Here is a 19351-nt window from a genome sequence, read left to right as displayed (position 1 = left end):
TCAAGGCACACTCTATATTTTTAAACTGCTTAAGAGCCCGCAGTGGTCCCTACTGCAAAACAGAGCTCAGTCATATTTTGTCATCTATACTTCTTTGGATACTTCTGGGTCCTGAAGCTTCAAAGACTCATGTTGCTGAACTTCAGTCTTAGCAGCATTGAGTTGTCCCTTTGACCTGATACACTCCTAATTTTATGGTTTGTGATTGAGTTGGTGACCATTTCCCTGATATCTCAGTGGCACTACTTGCAGTGTGTCAGGCACATAAATCATGGCAGGTTTCAGACTTGGACTTTAGAAGAGAAATTCTCCCCTAGAAAATCTGCTGAAAATAATCATCTGGGTCCAGCTCCTAGCAGGGGATAGTGGTGACAGAGAGCTTTGAGAGCAGTAGTGGCTCAGTGTCCAACACATATACCTTTAGGTGATACATCATTCCCCCCTGCCAGGCAGCCAGCCACAGACTGGGATCTTAAAAGTAAACTCCTGTCCCATAAGTTCATATGCTCATAAATTTTACAGCCACAAGGAGCATTAGGAGTCTCTACTCTATCTTTTGTTTAATACAAGCCAAAGAGTCTCATTCAATAAATTCTTCATCAAGCTCAGCAGTTTTGACTGAACCATGGAGAAAGTTATCCAAATATTGACATAAGACTGAAAGGAATGAAGAACATCCCATATTAAACTGTTCCCATATTGGCTATGGACCCTAATTTCCCTTCCATCCTTGTAACAACACATATCTTACACTTAACACTTAAACTTCCAGCTTTTGCTTTTTGCTTCTTCTTTATTCTTTCTCAGATTAATTAGCCCTTTTCTCCCCCCACAAAACCCCTTATTTGGGCTTTTCCTTTCATAGCTTGGTTTTCCAAACTACCAGCAGCTATTCTTCTCTCTACTTTTACTTGAGCAGACTGCTTTTGTTGCAAAAAGCTTATTTATTTTTTATTTCATACCATTTTGTTTTAACGTGGGAGGCCCTGGAGAGCTGAAAAAGAACCTCTCAGGGGAGATAGAGCTGCCATTTAGATTGTATGGAACTGTTTGTGATAGCTGTTCTGATACATGAGCCTGGCATAATAGCCAGATGGGGGTTGGTCTCTTCTCCCAGGCAACCAGCACCAGAACAAGAGGACACGGTTTCAGGCTGTGCCAGGGGAAGTTTAGGCTCGAGGTGAGGAGAAAGTTCTTCATGGAGAGAGTCATTTGCCATTGGAATGTGCTGCCCAGGGAGGTGATGGAGTCACCATCCCTGGAGGTGTTCAAGAGGGAATTGGATGTGGCACTTGGTGCCATGGTTTAGTCATGAGGTCTGTGGTGACAGGTTGGACTTGATGATCTTTGAGGTCTCTTCCAACCTTGGTGATTCTGTGATTCTGTAAGCATGCAGATGCTTAGCTTGAACACTGATCTTCAGCTGAGGCTCTGGTGCTCAGCCCCACTTGCATTGGTTGCAGCTGTCTGGCCATGGACCATTGTGACCCTGATCCTAAAGCATGGGCTGGTATCTTGGTTTGAATTTGGACCTCTGGCTGTGGTGGACCTGTCCAGTGATGTAGACTCTGGGCTGTTCCCCTGATCCTGCCCTGTTCTTGGAGTTGTAGGACCCATTTCTTGTCCACCCATGAAGCCCCAACCCCATTGTCTTGATGTCGTTCTTGCCTTGCTGTTCCGTGGCATAGTTCAAAGAAAAACCTGTAGAGCTGCAGGCACCCGGTTTTGTGTAGAGGGTATGTGCAGAGCAATAGAGAAAAGCTCTAACTCCATTATGGGCACAGTGCTGAAACCCTGACATGACTTAAAAAAAAGGCAATTAACTTTCTAAATATACCCTCTGATCTCCACTTTTTCAACATGAAGCAAATGGTGCTTTGCTTTGTTTATACTAAGCCAAATCCTTTATGCAGAATGGTACTTGTGCTCTGTTATCCAATGTCTGAAGAGACAATAAAAAATGAAGTTCAGTGCTGTTGGCCATCAGCAATGAGGACTGGAACACAAAGGCAGAGTTTTTCTCTGGCATCTTCTTTTATCTTTATGGAGAAATGTATTTTAGAGAGTGACAGGATACATAAACTGTGGTTAAAAATGCCTTTTAGTCAAGATTTTGCATTCTAAAGAGGAGAGAAAGAAGGTGGCAATGAAACTGTTAAATCCATAGATGCCAGATTTCTCTTGGGCTGGTTACAGCTCATCCTGTGTGTTCTTGACATTCTGTTCAAAAAGCGTAGAGACACCCTAAAAATCAAGGCCAGGGTTTTGCTATTACAATTGCTGCTTTTGAAGAATTAAAATACAGAGCTGGAATGAGAGCAAATGCTGATTCCAGAGTTACACTGTAGTGACTGGGCTATAGGAGCTGTGCTTGGGCATCCTGGACTGAGGTCATCCCTGTTCAATATTAATTCTCAACACGGGAATTTTATTGCTAATATTTTACAATGCAGAACTCTGCAAAGGAGAAAGAGAAAGCAATTATAAGAGAGGCATATACTATATAAAAGGGACAGAAGCCTGGGGCATGACTGCTTCTACAGCAGGCAGCTGCAGGGTCTTCTACATAGGCAACAGCAGTAAGAAGCTCCCCTTCTTGTGATGCTGCAGATCATAGACTCATGGAATCACAGAATCATTTTGCTTGGAAGAGACTCTTAACATCGAGTCCAACCATTACCCCAGCACTGCCAGGTCACCACTAAACCACATCCCTCAGCACCACATTTACACATTTAAATCCCTCCAGGGGTGATGACTCCACCACTTCCCTGAGTAGCTTATTCCAGGGCTCGGCAACCCTTTCAGTGAAGAAATGTCTCCTACTAGCTAACCTAATATCCCCTAGGTCCCCTTGCTTCCTCCCCTAATATCCCCCAGGTGGAGGTTGGTCTCTTGGGCAATCAGCAAGAGAACATCGTCTCAAGCTGCGCAGGGGGAAGTTTAGGCTTTATCTTAGAAAGAAGTCCTTCACAGAAAGAGAGAGAGAGATTGCCCATGGGAATGGGCTGCCCAGGGAGGTGGTGGGGTCAGCGTGCCTGGAGGTGTTTAAGAAAAGACTGGATGACGCACTTAGTGCCATGGTCTAGTTGATTAGTTAGGGTTGGGTGATCAGTTGGACTCGATGATCTTGGAGATCTCTTCCAACCTGCTTGATTCTGTGATTCTAAAGTCACCGGAAGTCTCCCAGGGCAAGGGCTCCTGCGCGACCGACTGCGCCGGGGGAGCCTTCCTGAAGCGGCCAGCGCGCGGCCACGGGGCGAAGGTGCAGGCGGAGGGAGGGAGCTTGCCCCTGCCGCACCGCCTGGGGCGGGAAGCGTGAGCCCTCCCCAGCGGCGGCTCTGGCTCGGAGCAGGCGGGGACCAGAGCGGCGGCAGGTAAGCCCCCGGGGTAGCTGCCATTTCAGCCAGGTGATACTGGTGTGTGGCGTGGCCAGGTGAGTGAGCTGCCTGGTGGTGAGAAGTGCTACGGACTATGAGAGGGAGGTGGAGCCACAGTCTGAGGCAAAGGCGGCAGATACCGTCTCCAGAAGAAGCGGAGGGTCCCTTCCCCTCTTGCCACCGGACAGAAGGGGGACTCAAGAAGCGGGGAGGGGGGAGTAGAAACAGGTCCCTGCGCAGGGCAGCAGGTGAGTCCTCTCCCAGCCTCCCTTACCTTCCCAGTTGCCCTTACACAACGATATGGCGCTCTGGGACTTGAGGGCCAGGCACATGGGGATGTAGAAAGAGATCCATCCACGGAGTTGCTTAGGGTGAGTCAGGCTCATGCGCTGTGTCTGCCTCAGTTAAGGGAAAAAACCGAGACTAGTTGTAGGTGATTTTCTTCTGAATGGCACTGAGGGCTCAATCTGCCAGCCAGATGCATTCCACAGGGAAGCCTGCCACCTCCCTGGGACCTGGCGTAGTTATAAGGAAACTCCCTGGTCTGGTCTGGCCCTGGTTAGGCAGGTTGGCAGTCATGACGTTGTGGAGAGACCTTCCAAAGGGGTCGAAAGGGACTTCAGGGCAATTGACTGAATGATCAGGAGCACAGGTAGTGTTTTCCACAATCCCTTCGGTGGCTGGGAGGAATACTGAACAGGAGTAGACACATGGCTCAGGGGCTGGTGCTGTTGGAGCTTTGGTTTCTTTGTTCGTGGGGAGGCTTACATGGCACCAGGCCTGCTGGCCACAGATAGAGTCCAGCTATCTCAAAGGGGAAATAGGATTCTTACCCATGAATTGGCAGGGCACATTGAGAGCTTTAAGGTTTGATGGGGGAAGGAGGTAAAAATATCCTCACTAGAGATGAGCCTAGGAGTGGCATGCCAATGAAATTGATAGCCTAGCTCAAGTGCATCTACACCATGCACTTGAGCTACGTGTGCGTCATGGGCAGGAGGAACTTGAAGCTGTTGTGCAGCAGGATAGCTATGACTTAGTCTCCATCACAGAAACTGGGATGACTGTCATGACTGGTGTGCTGTGATGGGTGGCAGTAAGCACTTCTTGCTCCTCTTGCTTCCTCCCATACTCTGCCTCTCTGCTTAGGAGCTCACCTAGCAACTCAAACAGTTCCTGGCCTTTAATCCCAGGTTATATGCAGTTTCCACTCTATCTGTTGGCGTTTTCACACTGATGGGCATCTGCACCAGACTTCTTGCCTTTCCCAGGACCCTAGCCCATCACCATGGGGGCAATTCTTCATCATGCTGTTCACAGCTCCTACAAATAACTGCAAATTCCAGGCCTGTCCTCCTTTCCCTCCTCTTTATCTTCCCCATCCCCTTGCTTCTTTTCCTGGCAGAACTAATTCCATGTGGTGCTTCTCAAAATGAAAATCTGGTCTCTTTGTGGTCTGAGATTATCCCTAAAATGACTGGAGGAGAAGATTGTACAGATTCCTTTTGGCTTGCTTGAACCCAAAGGAGGGCCTTTTCCTCCTGCTGAATTTTAAAATAGAGCTATCTGGTTTTGGTATACTCATCCTGCCTGACTTAATGAGCCATTCTCTTCAAATACTTCACATTAACATGTTTATCTGTTTGTTTGCCTGGCTGGGCTCTTTAAAAAGTGTGCCTTTGGTTCAGGTGCTCCCAGCAGATGGTTGCTCTGCCAGACTGCAGGGAGCCTTCCGTTCATTGCAGCTGTGTCCTCAAATTATCCTCCTTGACTGATTGCTTTTGGGGCAATTGCTCAACTGCAATAAGCAGGAACTTAGATAAATTGGACATTTTTCTCTCTCCATGCCTTGGAGAGGCTGGAGTCAGTCTCTCTCTTAGCAGTTTTGTTTCTGTGGTAATAACTGAAAATCCCAGCAGGTGGATTATTTAAGTGTAGAAGTTAGACTAAGATATTCTGCTGATTTAGGATGTGACTGGGAAAGCTGAGGTAAGAGGTGCAGGGGACACTGAAAGGTTTGGGGGATAGCCTTAAAAGAAGGGGTGGGCAGTGAGCTGATGTTCTGTAGGTTTGATTTTAAACAGGCCAACCCTGTCCTTGCCAGAGCAAGGCTGTCTGGTCTGCCTTATTTTGGCTCTTCAATGAAGCCTGTTGCCAATGTCATAGAACTGTTTTGCAGTTTAGGCCTTTAAGATCATCATCTTAAAGGCAGAGGCCTTTAAGATCAAGTCCAACCGTTAACCCAGCACTGCCAGGTCACCACTGAACCCCAACCCTCAGCACCACATCTACACATTTTTGAAATTCCTCCAGGATTGGAGACTCCACTGACTCCACCGCTTCCCTTTCTGTGACTGCTGCTAGAAGATCTGCACCTGCAGGGCTTTTCTTGTTTTTCCCCTGTATTGGGGCATAAACTTGGGTTTTGACTGAGGTAGCAGCTGCAAGTATGCAGGCAGTGGAAATAAACCCATCTACGGTAGCCACACTGTTGAATGCTTCCTGGGAAATTGGATTAGCACTTAAATGTTGTGTGACAAAGCTTTATGTTCCAGGTTTTGTAAATGCTCTCAAAGAACAGAAAAAAAATTCAATCACTTGATAAACTCTTCCTGTGTCATTTGGGGACAATTACAGTATTGCCAGATTAATTACAGTGTTTCTACAACGCTCTCTTCTGATTCTGCTATTAAAACACAGCAGAAATCAGGGTCTGTTTTGACCTTTATTCACAGCCTCCTGTTAGAGTGACTTTGACAACAGAACCCTATTTGTCACATTTTACTTGTACTTTAATTTTATTATTAACAGATTAATGAAGCTGGTAATGGGTTTCCCGATGCTCCCTTTGCAAAAGCAAACTGTGTCCCTTCCTTGCATCAATCTGCTGTCAGCAGATGAAGTGCCTTTGCAAAATGCTATTAACTGTTACCAGAAGCAATTAGTCAAAATAGCGAATCAGCTTCAAAAGGAGAGACTCCAGATACCCTCAGTGCATTAGGAAAAGAGCATTAGCAGGATTGAGTCTTGCTAGCAGAGACAAGCTTTAGGCCCTTCAGTAGGTGTCTGGGTTAATGATACGTAGAAATGCAAATGGATCAGACTTGAATTTGCTTGAAGGAGCAATGCCAGATTTAAAGAAGAAAAAAAGGACAATCACTTTCTGGTGTCATTAACACCAGTCCCTGTTGTGCCAGAAATACCCACACTCTGTTGTAAGATACTCACTCTGCTCCAGCCTTTAAAATCCATGAATGAAATCCTGGCCCTCTTGAAGGTAGTAGGAGACTATTCATGACAACACCGAGGCCAGGTTTTGTCTTAATTTTGTGGCCCAAACAATTATTTGGAAAGTATTCTTTTCTTGGGTGCATTAAGAAGTATTCTTTTCTTGGGTGCAGTATTGCTGTCTACAACTACCTGAAGGGAGTTTGTAGACAGGCAGGAGCTGGTCTCTTCTCCCAGCCAACCAGCACCAGAACAAGAGGACACAGTCTCAAGCTGCACCAGGGGAGGTTTAGGCTGGATGTTAGGAAGAAATTCTTCACAGAAAGAGTGATTTGCTATTGGAATGGGCTGCCCAGGGAGGTGGTGGAGTCACCATCACTGGAGATGTTTAGGAAGAGACTGGATAGGGCACTTGGTGCCATGGTTTAGTTGACTAGATAGTGTTGGGCGATAGGTTGGACTCAGTGATCTTGAAGGTCTTTTCCGGTCTGGTGTGGTCTATTCTATTCTAATCAATATGTAGAGATACCCATCACTGGAAGTGTTTAACAAGACTGGATGAGGCACTTAGTGCCATGGTTTAGTTGATTAGATGGGGGATAGGTTGGACTTGATTATCTTGAAGGTCTTTTCCAACCTGGTTTATTCTGTATTCTGAAGTATGAGTGTCAAGAGGATGGAGCCATTGGTGTCCAGTGATAGTGCAAGGGGCAATGGGCACAAACTGGAACTCGGGAGGTTCCACCTGATCATGAGGTAAAATGTCTTTCCTCTGAGAGGGACAGAGGACTGGAACAGGCTGCCCAGAGTTGTTATGGAGTCTCTTTCTCTGAAGCAATTCCAAACCCTCCTGGACATTGCAACCTTGGGCAACCTGCTCTGGGTGATCCTAATTTAGCAGGGGGTTGGATTAGATGGTCTCCAGAGGTCCCTTCTGATCCCTACCATTCTGTGGTTCTGTGTTTTCCTTCATCCTCCAAAGCATGAAAGTACATCCTCTTCTCAGATGGCTCAATTTTCTATGTCACTGCCAGAAACTCACAAGATAATTGTTAGAGGGACATGTGCAAACCCAGCTCTAGCTTGATTCCCCCTGGATGTAGCACCTCATTATGCAGCTTTATTGTCTGGTCAGTGCTCCAGAGTGAGGCTGACTACTGCATTATTGTACACACAAAATGAACAAAATGTGCTCAATAAATGGTGCCTAAGAGGATAAAGGAAAAATTTGAACTCTTTTGAGGCACTAACTAGCACCTGGTTAAAAATCCAGCAGCCGCTCACAGCTGCCAGGGAGGAGGCAAAGCACCAGCTACAATATCCTACATGCCCATTGGTATTTGAAGCCTATGTTCTGGCATGCCTGCCTGACTCCTGCAGACTGCTTTCCATATGGGACAGACCAACAACCTAAGGGAACCTTACCAATGTCTACAAATACCTGAAGGGTGGCTCTCAGGAGGATGGAGCCAGTCTCTTTTTAGTGGTACCCAGTGATAGGATGAGGGACAATGGACATAAACACAATCACAGGAGATTCCATCTCGACGTAAGAACTTTTTTACTGAGAGGGTGATGGAGCACTGGAACAGGCAGCCCAGAGAGGCTGTGGGGTGTCCTTCTCTAGAGATCTTCAAAACCCATCTGGACATGTTCCGGTGTGACCTGTCTTAAGTGGTCCTGCTTTGCAGGGTGGTTGGACTCAGTGATCTCTTCAGTCCCTTCCAACCCCTATCGTTCTATGATTCTATGAAAAACTGCCCCTCTTCTTCCTCTGAAGTGTTGGAAACCATCAGTTCTTATTGCCAGTGTGTTACTAATTGCACATGTAATGCATCCATAGGAGAAGGTAGTGAAAACAACAAAAATACCAAAAACTATGTAAAACAAAGAGATGAACCATTTGTCCTTAGGGCTGTATGTCAAGGCTGCTATCTTTAGGCAGAAGGTGAATCTTTTTCATGTTATTTGGCCCTTGTTCCTCCAAACCCAGTCCCACCTCCCTTGAACGGTTGCGGTGGCCCTGGTGGCTGCCCCAGCCAGGAGAGCTGCAGCAAGGGATGAATTTTGGGCTCAGTTCATATGCCTCTCACAACTGGGCCACGTGCTGATACTCCCGTATCAGGATTTTTTTGAGGGCAGAGAACAACTCAGAACAACTTGCTGACTTTTTTCCTCCAGGAAAACATCAACAGCTGAATCCCACCCAGAGACTTGGACGAACTACACTGGATAAAATAACATTCTTAATTCTGCCAGAACTTCACTGATCAAGAATATGCAGATCTAATGATTTTGGTGAGTATATTCCTGCTGGGTATTCGTCCCTCCTTTGCCTTCAAATCATCATTCACACTACATCAAGTTAAGCATGCTTCTTTTCCCCTCCAAGTACAGAAGGTTAATAGAAATGTTAGAAGTCTAGGACCAAAAGCCTCATAGAGTCCACTCTAAGCTGCAAGATCAGCACATTTTATCTCTCTTTTAGATGGGCTTAATGAGAGAAAAAGGACAGTCCTTTGGCCCTTCATTCAGCTATTTCCACTGAGTGGAAGAACAACTTCTTGAAAAAACACAATATATTGTTCAACCACTCCCATAAAAATGGTCTCTCTGACTATCCAAACATGTTGCCCACTGTTTTAGGTGAAACAGCTCTTATTCTTCAACATAAGGCTTAAAAGGCATCCACTAAAAGGAGAGTCTTTTTAGAAGACTAATGATTTGTGCAATCTTCAACATCAAAATGCTACTGAAATACTTCAGCTGCTTTATCAGACAAAACCTGTGTTCACAGATTGCAAGGGGGGAAGACACTGTTAAGATAATCTAGTTTGACCTCCTGACCTTAGCTTTTGGCATTTCACTGGTGCAGGATCTTTTCAGTTGTTCATTTAGCTAAATGGAAACCTGAATAAACCCATCAAGAATGCAGCAGAATGCATAAACTTGAAAATAACCCAGACCACATGTTTTTGTGTTCCTTTAATTCGTGTGCAAGGCTTAACTGGATTGCACCAAGTCCTCCACTGATGTAGTCGGTGCAGCTCTCGCCGAAGCTTAACGGATGTTATTTCCCCATCAGATGAGGATCAAACCTGAAGAGTTTCCAACTGCAAGAGAGAATTAAGTAAGTACAAAAGTGCAAATACTTAGAAGGGATAATTTGTAGAAGACTGGGTAAATTTCCAGTGTCTCTATCATTTTTTAGTCTCTTTGCCTTTCTACTGGTTCTTTTGTAACAAGTGCTTAGGATTCTGTTCCCCATGCCAGGAGGAAGAAGCTGGGATGCAGTTCTTTGTGTGTGTCTTTTCTAATCTGCTTGAGCTGTCTGGTGTCTTCATAGCTAATACATTCTGGATCTTTAATCAGAGTTTGAGGATGTTGTATGGAGGAACAACCATTCACAGGAAAACAAGATATCCACAGGGGTGCCAGTTAGCCAGTCCAGCAGAATCAGTCAGCATTAGGTGTGTGAGCTCCTGCTCTGAAATGCTGTAAGTAAGAAAGAGTTGTAAATTATTATAGGTATGGGAATAAACAGAGAAACACAGCTTAAACCTCTAAGTGTCAAAAATGGTTTCTGAACCACCCACTGGGTAGAACAAAACTGTCTGGTGTGCAGATGAAAACATGCTCCTTGACTGTGTTTGCAAACCAGGGACACACCTAATGCTGGGTAACTGGGCTGAAGAACGAGGATGATGCATTTCTGGGCTTGGACAGCCCAATGGCCTGGTCGCAGGACGATATTCCCCTTGGCTTGCACTGTCTTGCAGCCTGGTTTCTTGCTCTCTGTCTTGGTTTTGTTTCTGCCAACAACTGCCTGCAGCTGGCCTAGGCTAAAGCGTTGGATGGGGACGCACTTTTTAGCAGGGTCTGTTGTGACAGGGCAAGGGGTGATGGTTTTAAACTAAGAGTGGGGAGATTTAGACTAGATCAAAGGGGAAAATTAGGGTGGTGAAACACTGCACCCAGAGAGGTGATAGATGCCCATCTCTGCAAGCATTCCAGGTCAGGTTGGACAGGGCTCAGCAGCCTGATCCAGTTGAAGATGTCCCAGCTTACTGCAGGAGAGTTGGACTAGATGACTTTTAAAGGATTCTTCCAACCCAAATTATTCTATGATGCTATGATTTTCAGAATGAAGCCCTTATGATTGTATTGTCTCAAGGGTGTGATTTCTCTGCACACAGTGTGCCTGAGGCATGAAGAGCTTCACAGAAACAAACTGCCTTGCTAGGTCCTGTGGAGGAAAGCCAGGTGCCAGAAGGGCAGCAGCCCAGGCTGGGGAGATTTTGAGTATTAGCAGGAAAAAAGCTGTAGCAGTTTCCCATTCAAATGGAGAATTTTAGTTTCATGTCAAAATTCCTTCTGATTTGTCAAAAATTTCTGTCAAAAGGTGCCTTAAAAGGCACCTTTCATTTTGACTTGATATGCTTTGGTCATAAAAGATGGGAAGGGAGAAGTTTCAAGTGGTGCCTTTCCACTTAGCTGCTTCAGGTCTGGGTAGTTCCTGTTGATGGTGCCTAACTCCTGTTTTAAAACCTACACCTGCACCAGGCCCCATGCAGAGTAAAATCACTATTGGTGCACCATGGTCCTCTCCTCCTGGGATGCAATTTGATGTTTGTGGTGATGCTCCCTCTGAGCTGGTCCCTTACTGCACATACACATTGAAAAACCATTTCTGCCTCACCCAGGCATCCCAGGGAAAGCCCCCACAACACTGGAACTGCTGCTGCTGGGAAGGGGATGAGCACTGTGGAGACCAGTGGGGTGTGAACTCCTGGATGCATCTGGAGCAGTGAGTTGCTGGGGTGGTGAATGACTCTTAATGGCCAATGATATTCATAGAATGGTTTGGATTGGAAGAGACCTTTAAAAGTCATCTAGTCCAACTTCCCTGCAGTCAGCAGGGATATCTTCAACTAGATCAGGCTGCTCAGAGTCCTGGCCAGCCTGACTTGAAGTGTTTCCAGGGATGGGGCATCTACCACTTCTCTGGGCAACCTGGCACAGTGTTTCACCACCCTCATTGTGGAAAATGTCTTCCTTATATCTAGCCTGAATCTCCCCTCCTTTAGTTTAAAATTATTGCTCCTTGTCCTGTTGCAACGGGCCCTGCTAAAAAGAATGTCCACATCTTTCTTCTCGGCCCCTAGGCCTTTCTATACCAAAAGGCTGCAATAAGGTCTCTCCTGTGCCTTCTCTTCTGCAGGCTAAACAACCTCTACTCTCTCAGTCTTTCAGACTGCTGTATGTGAGATGCAGCTGTCACCTTTGTCAAATGTTTTGCTTCTCATCAGGAGGAATCCAACCATCAGTTAGTTATGTGTCAACATTAAACCACCTTATAGGTGAGTGGCCTGCAACTGGGACTTCTGAAGCCCAGAGGGCTGTTGTAGCCACACTGACTAAACATAAAAAGGGAACTGCTAGGAGTATGTGACTGTACAAACAGCCTTCAGTTAGCCTGCTTCTAGCACAAGTGCTTTATGCATGGTAATGGCTTTTAAATACACTGAAGAGTACAGACGCAAAACCAAACAGGCCTTAACATTTGACCTTATTGGGGAAAACAAGCCTACTATTACCAAAGAAAACTAAGCATGCCTGGCTAATTGACTCATCTTAGACAAGTTTTGTTTCCATGGCTGAACTGCAGGAATGTAAAGTCTTGCCATCTCCCAGCCAGCGTGGTTTCCTTAGATCTCGCATGGAGTCCTCAAAATCACCAGCCACCTCCTAACATTTTGACTAGTCTGGCCAGTATAGAGAGGAGAAGTGGAGGGACAAACGTGACACCAGCAACATCTTTGCTGTAAGGATTTTTTTTTTCTTTCTTTTTTTTTTTTATTCAGCATTTTTGGAACATAACTTGAACATCAAATCAGTTAATTACATGCTGCTACATCCTTGTTGCTGTCTGCTCATCCACCCACGGACATTCCTCATAAAATTACCTAATAATGTGAAGTATTTTAAAGTATCTTGGTTTTTATCCTAAGCCAGCAATAGAGGTAGCAACCCAGTGTCTACACCTAAGCCAGTGGTCTCATCCTCAAAGACAGAAGGTGTAAATGGGCTTGTATGTGGTGTAAGTCTCTGGGTTTTATGTAGCATTAAAATTGGCCATCCATAGGTGCTGAGACCCTAAGCAAAGAAAAATTCCTTAAGATGTGGAAAGACAATTCTAGTCAGGTTTAAGACATCCATAATGTAACATTCACAACTGGAGACTGACCACAACAGCCACTGAAGACGGATGACGCCTGTTGTATTATAAACCATGAAAGCAAGGTAAGGATCCCCTGCTATGAGATGTAACTGGTCTCAGAGGATCCTTCAAGAGCAACTGAAGCAGTGGCCTGTCAGAGAAGTCAACTGATGGCTATTTTGAGCAACCCCTTCTTGTAGACTGGTTTTTCTGGCTTTTGGAAAGTCACTCACACTGAAACTGACCATTTTATATTCTGTTTTGATGAAACCATCCCCATGTTAAACACGTTGGAAAGGCAGTTTACAGGTTTAAACTATAGTGTTTATAAAAGCTAGTGAGGATTATATTGCAAAAATTGGAGGACTTCTGGAATAAGCTGTACAGCAACAAATTAATTTGATACTCTGTTTAACATACAAGTCAGCAAATTCAAGGCAAGATAAATCTATGCAGAGTGTTTTAGCTAAGTGTAAAGTCTTATGTCTTTGTTTTATGGTATATCTTTGGGTTTGGAGTAGGCCAAGCTGTGTTCAGCCCAAGCATGTTGTCCAAGATGAAACACACACAATGCACATTTGAATTTGTTTGTGTGCAAAACACTGCAGTCAGACTTTCTGGCAGGGTACTGGCTAATGGGGACTGGCTGATGGGGACCAGCTGTGGGCCACAGTAGTCTCAGGGCATGATTTACAGAAACCTTAAGCTTGGTGGTGCTGGATTAATGGTCAGACTTGATGATCTTAAACCAAGTGAGCCTACAGCAAGTTGCTTGAGAAGCGAAAGGTGCAAAAGTGTGACCAGCAACAGTATTCAGTGCAGTGCTGGGCATCCCTGAAACTGCTACATTTGTTTGATTTCAGCTCTGGCCCAGCTGGGAGGTGGATTTAGGGATGTAATGCTACAGCTCAAGAGATTTAAGGCTAGTTACAGCAAACATGGCTGTATCTGGTTTAGGTCTTGTCCTAAGAAGTCACAGGTAGGTCATGCTGTAGCTTATTAAACAGGGAATGCAGACACACTTAGTACTGAGTCCCCATTCCAAACCCACTATGGACAGCTGGGGACCGTGGTGTCCTCAAAACCAGATCCCCACATCACCAGCAAACATCACACTGAAATGAGAAATCAGTTGAGGTCTGAGTTGAAAGAGCTACAGGCTATCATTTAATTCCTCTTTAGAGAGGAGTTTTGACAGATAACATGGACACATCTACACTTATCTCACAGAAACTAACCGTGTCCTTACCGTAGCTGTGTTTGTGCCCAGCCTTTAGCTAGCACCCACTTGCACGCTCTTGATGAGGTTGTGTGAGGATGCCAGACTGTGCCCGGGTGCACTGCAGAGCAACTTTTGCCCTGGCCTTTTATTGTTTAAACAGCTGTGCTGGATTTACCAGAGAGTGTCTGACAGAGGCGTTAAAAGTTGATCCCTGAGTAAACAGCTCCAGTGCTATTTACTCCAATTCAGCTGCAGCAATTTACACCATTTGAAGAGCAGCCTAATCCTGCTCTGGCAGATCTCTGAGGTGTTCGCTACTGACTGGAACAGGAGGAACTTTGTGGGGAAAAAAGTGCCATTTCCCCACTGTGGACAAGAGAATAAAGATACACCACCTTTAAAATAAAATGAAATCATTCAGAATGAAACTGCAATTGTTAATACAGGGGTGACAGGCTTGTGCTGATGTAGGACACCCATGAACGCTGGTGTACAGTATAGATGTTGGTTACGTGTGGGATTAAAATGAAACTGTTAGGCACTAACCGAGGAGAGAGATGGAGTTTAACCTTCCCTCAAGTCTGGTCACACTCCTAGCTGGTTGTTTGGGTTTTTTGTTGTTGTTTTTGTTGGGTTTTGGTTTTGTTTGTTTGGTTTTTAAATTCCTGTTGCACAAGTTGTAGAGGTACCTCAAGGAATATCCATGTGGAACATGCTAGAGGGAAGGGAACCTGTAGCATGTTCAGGACCACACTGATCTTCTGGAATGATTTGCTCTCAACTCCATTTTGAACAAGGTTAGCTATATCTGCACTAGCCACTAATCTTTTCCTTGTTAGTGGAGATCTTGCTTCAAATACAGCTCATCTGCTCTGCCTGGCTAAGTGTGATGATTGCTCCCTATCCATCAGTACCCAGTCTCTTGGTCCTTTCCCTCTGTTGTCCTGCTGTTAACTTACCAAATGACACACGCCTTAACATTCCTTTTAATGACATATCTGTTGCCTTGTCATTCTCATTCTTCAAGGTAATGCTTCTATATTTTGACCCTGATGTCTTCGAAACACCTGGAACAGAGAAGAGACACAGGTAGATCACCTGATTCACAAGGTTTGATTTCCTGTTAAATTAGGGACTTCCTAGAACATGAGCACACCACAAATTGCTAGTCAAGTACATATTTCAGATGTGTATATAGTAAATCTCTGGGGTTGCTAATTGGTTAGCAAAATCAGGGCTTCAGGGCATGTAGAACAGGAATTTCTTACTCACTGCTTCCTTACGACATTCAAAGCAACAGTAATACTTGTGACAGCATTCCAAATTTTAGCTCCTTTTGCTTTGCTGTAAGCCTATCTGATCCAGTCATCTCTTTTTTTTCTCTCATGCTGGGGACATATATGCTCAAATTAAATTAACATAGTTCTAGTTTACTTAAGTGTCCATCTTTAAAGAAGCCAAAACTAATGCGAAGTTTCTTAAGTGTATTAATAATAACCTTCACTTAATAATAAACCTTCACTTGATTCCACTAGCAAAAGTTTCAGGCTCTCAAAGCATATGGAGTGCAGCAATCTTTTTTCCTCTGGCTGGTTCAGGTCATTTCACACATTTGGTATAAATGATGATGATATAAGACACGTTGACATCACTACATGTTCATAGGAAGAACATACAGATGCACAGTGACATTTTACACAGTGGTTGCACGTAAGACACTCACAAATTTGAAGTCTGATGTTGTGGGGTGCTGAGGACTCTTAACTCTCATTAAGTTGTGTGATTTGAGTGTGCTCTTTGGTTCAGGTGCTCAGGCCCTCAGTGAGGCTCTGCACAGTAAGGAATTACAGCAAGTCGTGTCTGAGCTGAGAGTAATTTCTCCTTGCTAGGATGTGCGTTTCTAATTGCTGGATTAATACACCTGGCTGATAATCACAGTAATAGAAAGGGTTTTCTGGTACTGAAGTGCTCTTCCTGCAAGTTAATAAAGCTCACTCGACATCGCCTACAGTTCTGCAACACGCCGTAATGGAATCATGTAATGAGTACAATGTGAGTATAGTACAAAAGCCACTGTAAAGTTAAAAATGGATCTAGGGTAGTGCCGCTCTTGAATGCGAGCAGTACAAGGTCTGAATTACATCTTTGAGCTGGGTACAGGAGTTAATCTGTGAACAACACAGCCCAGCTCACATTCAGGTTCAAACCTGATTTTTTTTTCCTTTCTTCTATTTGCTTTCCACCCTTAACTTCCAGTTGTTTCATACTTGATTATTTCCATAAAGCATAAGTGCTTCTAACTTACATCTTGCAGTTTTCTGCTAGAATTTGCTTGTAAAAATAGATTTATAAATGTCTGTAAGAAGGTGATGCAAGGACACGGCAGAAAACTGCCCATTTAAAAATTACAGCATGAATCCTAGGTCATTTTGAAACTCTTAGGAATGTCTAGCCCTGGAAGTTTTAAAGGCCAGGCTGGATGGAGCTCTGAGCAACCTGATCTAGTGAGAGGTGTCCCTGCCTGTGGCGGGGGGTTGGAACTAGACGATCCTTGACAGTCCTATGATTCTATGTGAAACTTGTCTCCTGCAGTAGTTGAATACCGTAGTAAATTTTTGTTTTCATTACATGCAAAGAGAATTTTATTACATGTCATTATGCCGGGATCCATCCATGTCTTGAATGCCCATAATGACAGATCTGTTAATACAAGGGCACGTTACTTTTTGTGTAGGGCCTCTTGTGCCTTTTTTTAGCCCTGCACGGACAAGGCAAAGTCATATTTGGGGAGAAATCAGCTTTGTCTGCCTGTAAATGGTGATCACCTGAAATGCAGTCTCATAAGAAGTTGATGGTGATGCCAAACCTTCATTACAGCAGTGGCACTTTCACCAACTGAAGGGCAGATTTTGCAATTGAGAACACACAAAGAATTATCCCTTGCTTGTGTAACAACATTTTAATGTCAATAAAAGTGATTTTATAGTTCATGATTACAAATGAAAAAATATTTCATCTTGACCCTTAGGCTATTTTCCCTCAGGGAAGCCTTCAGATTTTAGTTAGGAAGTGTTAAAAACACGAGGTGGATGGATGCTGGCTCTACAAAAAGCTGGAGGACTCCCTCCCCGCTTTGCCATCACCGGATGTTTTAAAATGGAAGGTTTTGCTCCAAGTGAGTCTGAAGGGTGTATTCTGTCTCTCGTGGCAGGTGGAACCATGGGGGCAAACACCACCACCAGATCCTTTCAAGCTGATCGCAGCTGGAAGGGTACAGTAAAGGGAAGGAGTCAAGCACCTCTCCATCTACTGGGCTGCATCAAGAAGGCACAACGTAAGCAATGGTAAAGTCAGTAAACAAAATTTTACTGTAATATTTCATAACACAGATACTGTATTTCTCTTTAAAGTGTAAAGCTACCGTCTTACACAAGAAAGATGGACAGACCCTTTTCCAAGACTAATATGGATACAATAAATATGGAGTTTTACATACTAGATCTGTACACAGAAACTTTGTCCCACAGCCATAAAAATTTACATTTAACAGTGCAACATATAATTTAATCCTTTATTTATCTGACAGAGGATGTTTACTTACTAAACACAAGCAACTACCTGGTTTTAATATACATATTTTATATATATATATTTTATATATATATATTCAACAATCTGTACAGGTTTCTAAACATAAAACTCCGAAAAGGCACAATTGTCTATACAACATGTACAAAAATGGCTGGAGCTGACAAGAAACAACAATTATTGGTCAAGAGTTCATGATTGCACGAAGATTAGTAATGGGTTTGTGTCAGAAAAAAATGTGCTTTAAGGAAAGGAAGGTTTGCAAAGAAACCTGGAAGTGTTATAAAAAACCAAAAACCAAACAAAACAAAAAACCACAAAATAAAAACACAAGGGAAAAAAACCAACAACCCCAAAACTAGGTTGCTATGACAAGTCTATCCTCATCGTCACTGCTGCCATCGCTAAACTGCACTGTGTTTTGCCGGCGGGGCAGGGCGGCTGGCCTGTGTACCTGTCTGTCCGGGGAGACAGTTCGGTGGAGCGGGGACTTGGGTAACTTGTCAGGTTTTGCCTTGGAGCGAGACTCTGCTGGGGTAGCCCTCTTCACCTGGAGGGAAGGGACGTCGTGCTTTGGCTTGGTGGACTTCACAAGGTCAGTCTTTTCAGGATCTGCTTTCCCTGGACCGTTGAGTCGCACGTAGTCAGTTGGCGGGGCAGGCTCGGCGTGGATTTTCCCGCTGTACTGCTGGCTGCCTGCCTGAGGAGAAGCAACCCTGCTGGCCTGGCTGACCTCTGAGGTGGGGAAGCCAACAGGAGTTGGCTCCAGCTGGGTCTCACAGGTTTTGCTGCCACCTGAGGCAGGCACCTCAGAGGCTCCTTGCCCCTCAGTGCTGACAGGGCCAACGGAGGGGATGAGGGTGGGTAGGGCAATGTTCAGTATCTGCAACCCGGGAATGTGGGCCTGTGGGCTGGGGTTGCCCTGTGGGGCTGTGCCGGCAGTCAAAACCTGGAGACCCACAGCGTTGAGGGTAATTCCTGATGGGCGCATCTGTGGGGCGATGTTCGTGTTCGCCAGGCCCAAGATGTTCACTGTCTCCATGCCCAGTGGTGGCAGAGGCTGCAGGCTGGGTGTGCCAAGACCTTGGATGCCCGGCACGCTCACCTGGCCAATGGGAATGCACGGCACAACGCTGTTCACCTCGGCAACTCCCATGGGATTTGCGGTGGTGCCGGGTGCCACTGCGCCCACCTCACCAAGGGTGCTGGTAGTTCTGTGAATCACGCTAACAGTGGGGATGGTCAGCTGCACCGGCCCTGCCTGGATGGGAACAAAGGTGGAGTAGGTGGCTAGGCCGGCAGGGACCACCTGAATCCCCCCAACTGGCACTGTGCCATAGGGTGCCTTGGCTTGCTGCTGTGAGTGCAAGGGGAGGTGGCTGAAGAGGTGAGTCTGAGGAGCCCTGGGCTCAGTGACGTTTTTCTCCTCTGGGATTTCAGTGCAGGGTGTCACTTCTGTCATCTGCATGCTGTGGTCCACGGGTGAGGAGGGAGAGCTGATGGATGGCGTGCTCTGTAAGAAAATGACATAAGCATGCTAAATGCAGTGGCCACCACTATCCTTGAATGAAATGAAAACACAAGGTAGCTGGATGGGCTCCCTACCCTCCCTTTTAAGCAAAAACAACAAATTAGTTCACAGTATACGCTGCCCAGATTGAACAATGAACTAATTTCCTTCCTTTCTTTTCCAAGCTCCTTCCTCACCCACTA

The 19351-nt window shown here is 45.1% G+C and overlaps 1 protein-coding gene and 1 long non-coding RNA gene across 10 annotated transcripts in view; one reads left to right on the top strand and one right to left on the bottom strand.

Annotated features, from left to right (window-relative positions):
• The window catches only part of LOC137455786 (uncharacterized), a 49261-nt gene that overhangs the window by 21957 nt on the left and 7953 nt on the right, over positions 1 to 19351 (top strand). For 2 of the 4 annotated variants that reach the window (XR_010990911.1, XR_010990909.1), the window contains exons 3-7: positions 8790 to 8906; positions 9610 to 9738; positions 15078 to 15139; positions 15940 to 16102; positions 17262 to 17394. This is a non-coding gene — a long non-coding RNA (uncharacterized lncRNA). Of the gene's footprint in view, positions 1 to 8789; positions 8907 to 9609; positions 9739 to 15077; positions 15140 to 15939; positions 16103 to 17261; positions 17395 to 19351 lie in introns of those variants that run through there. The other 2 variants (XR_010990910.1, XR_010990912.1) reach the window with 2 other exon arrangements.
• The window catches only part of HIVEP1 (HIVEP zinc finger 1), a 157609-nt gene continuing 147665 nt past the window's right edge, over positions 9408 to 19351 (bottom strand). For 5 of the 6 annotated variants that reach the window (XM_068166877.1, XM_068166883.1, XM_068166881.1 and 2 more), the window contains one exon: positions 17396 to 19151. In XM_068166877.1, coding sequence (XP_068022978.1) covers positions 17997 to 19151 — 1155 coding nt within the window. In that variant the 3' untranslated portion in view covers positions 17396 to 17996. Of the gene's footprint in view, positions 10104 to 15009; positions 15118 to 17395; positions 19152 to 19351 lie in introns of those variants that run through there. The other variant, XM_068166882.1, reaches the window with a different exon arrangement.

Source organism: Melanerpes formicivorus, unplaced genomic scaffold (assembly GCF_026170545.1).
Source record: "Melanerpes formicivorus ecotype bairdi unplaced genomic scaffold, bMelFor1.0.p_v2 SCAF_109, whole genome shotgun sequence".
In the NCBI taxonomy this organism is placed as follows: domain Eukaryota; kingdom Metazoa; phylum Chordata; class Aves; order Piciformes; family Picidae; genus Melanerpes; species Melanerpes formicivorus.
The sequence above is the reverse complement of the archived record's forward strand: the minus strand, read 5'-3'. Positions and strand labels throughout refer to the sequence as shown.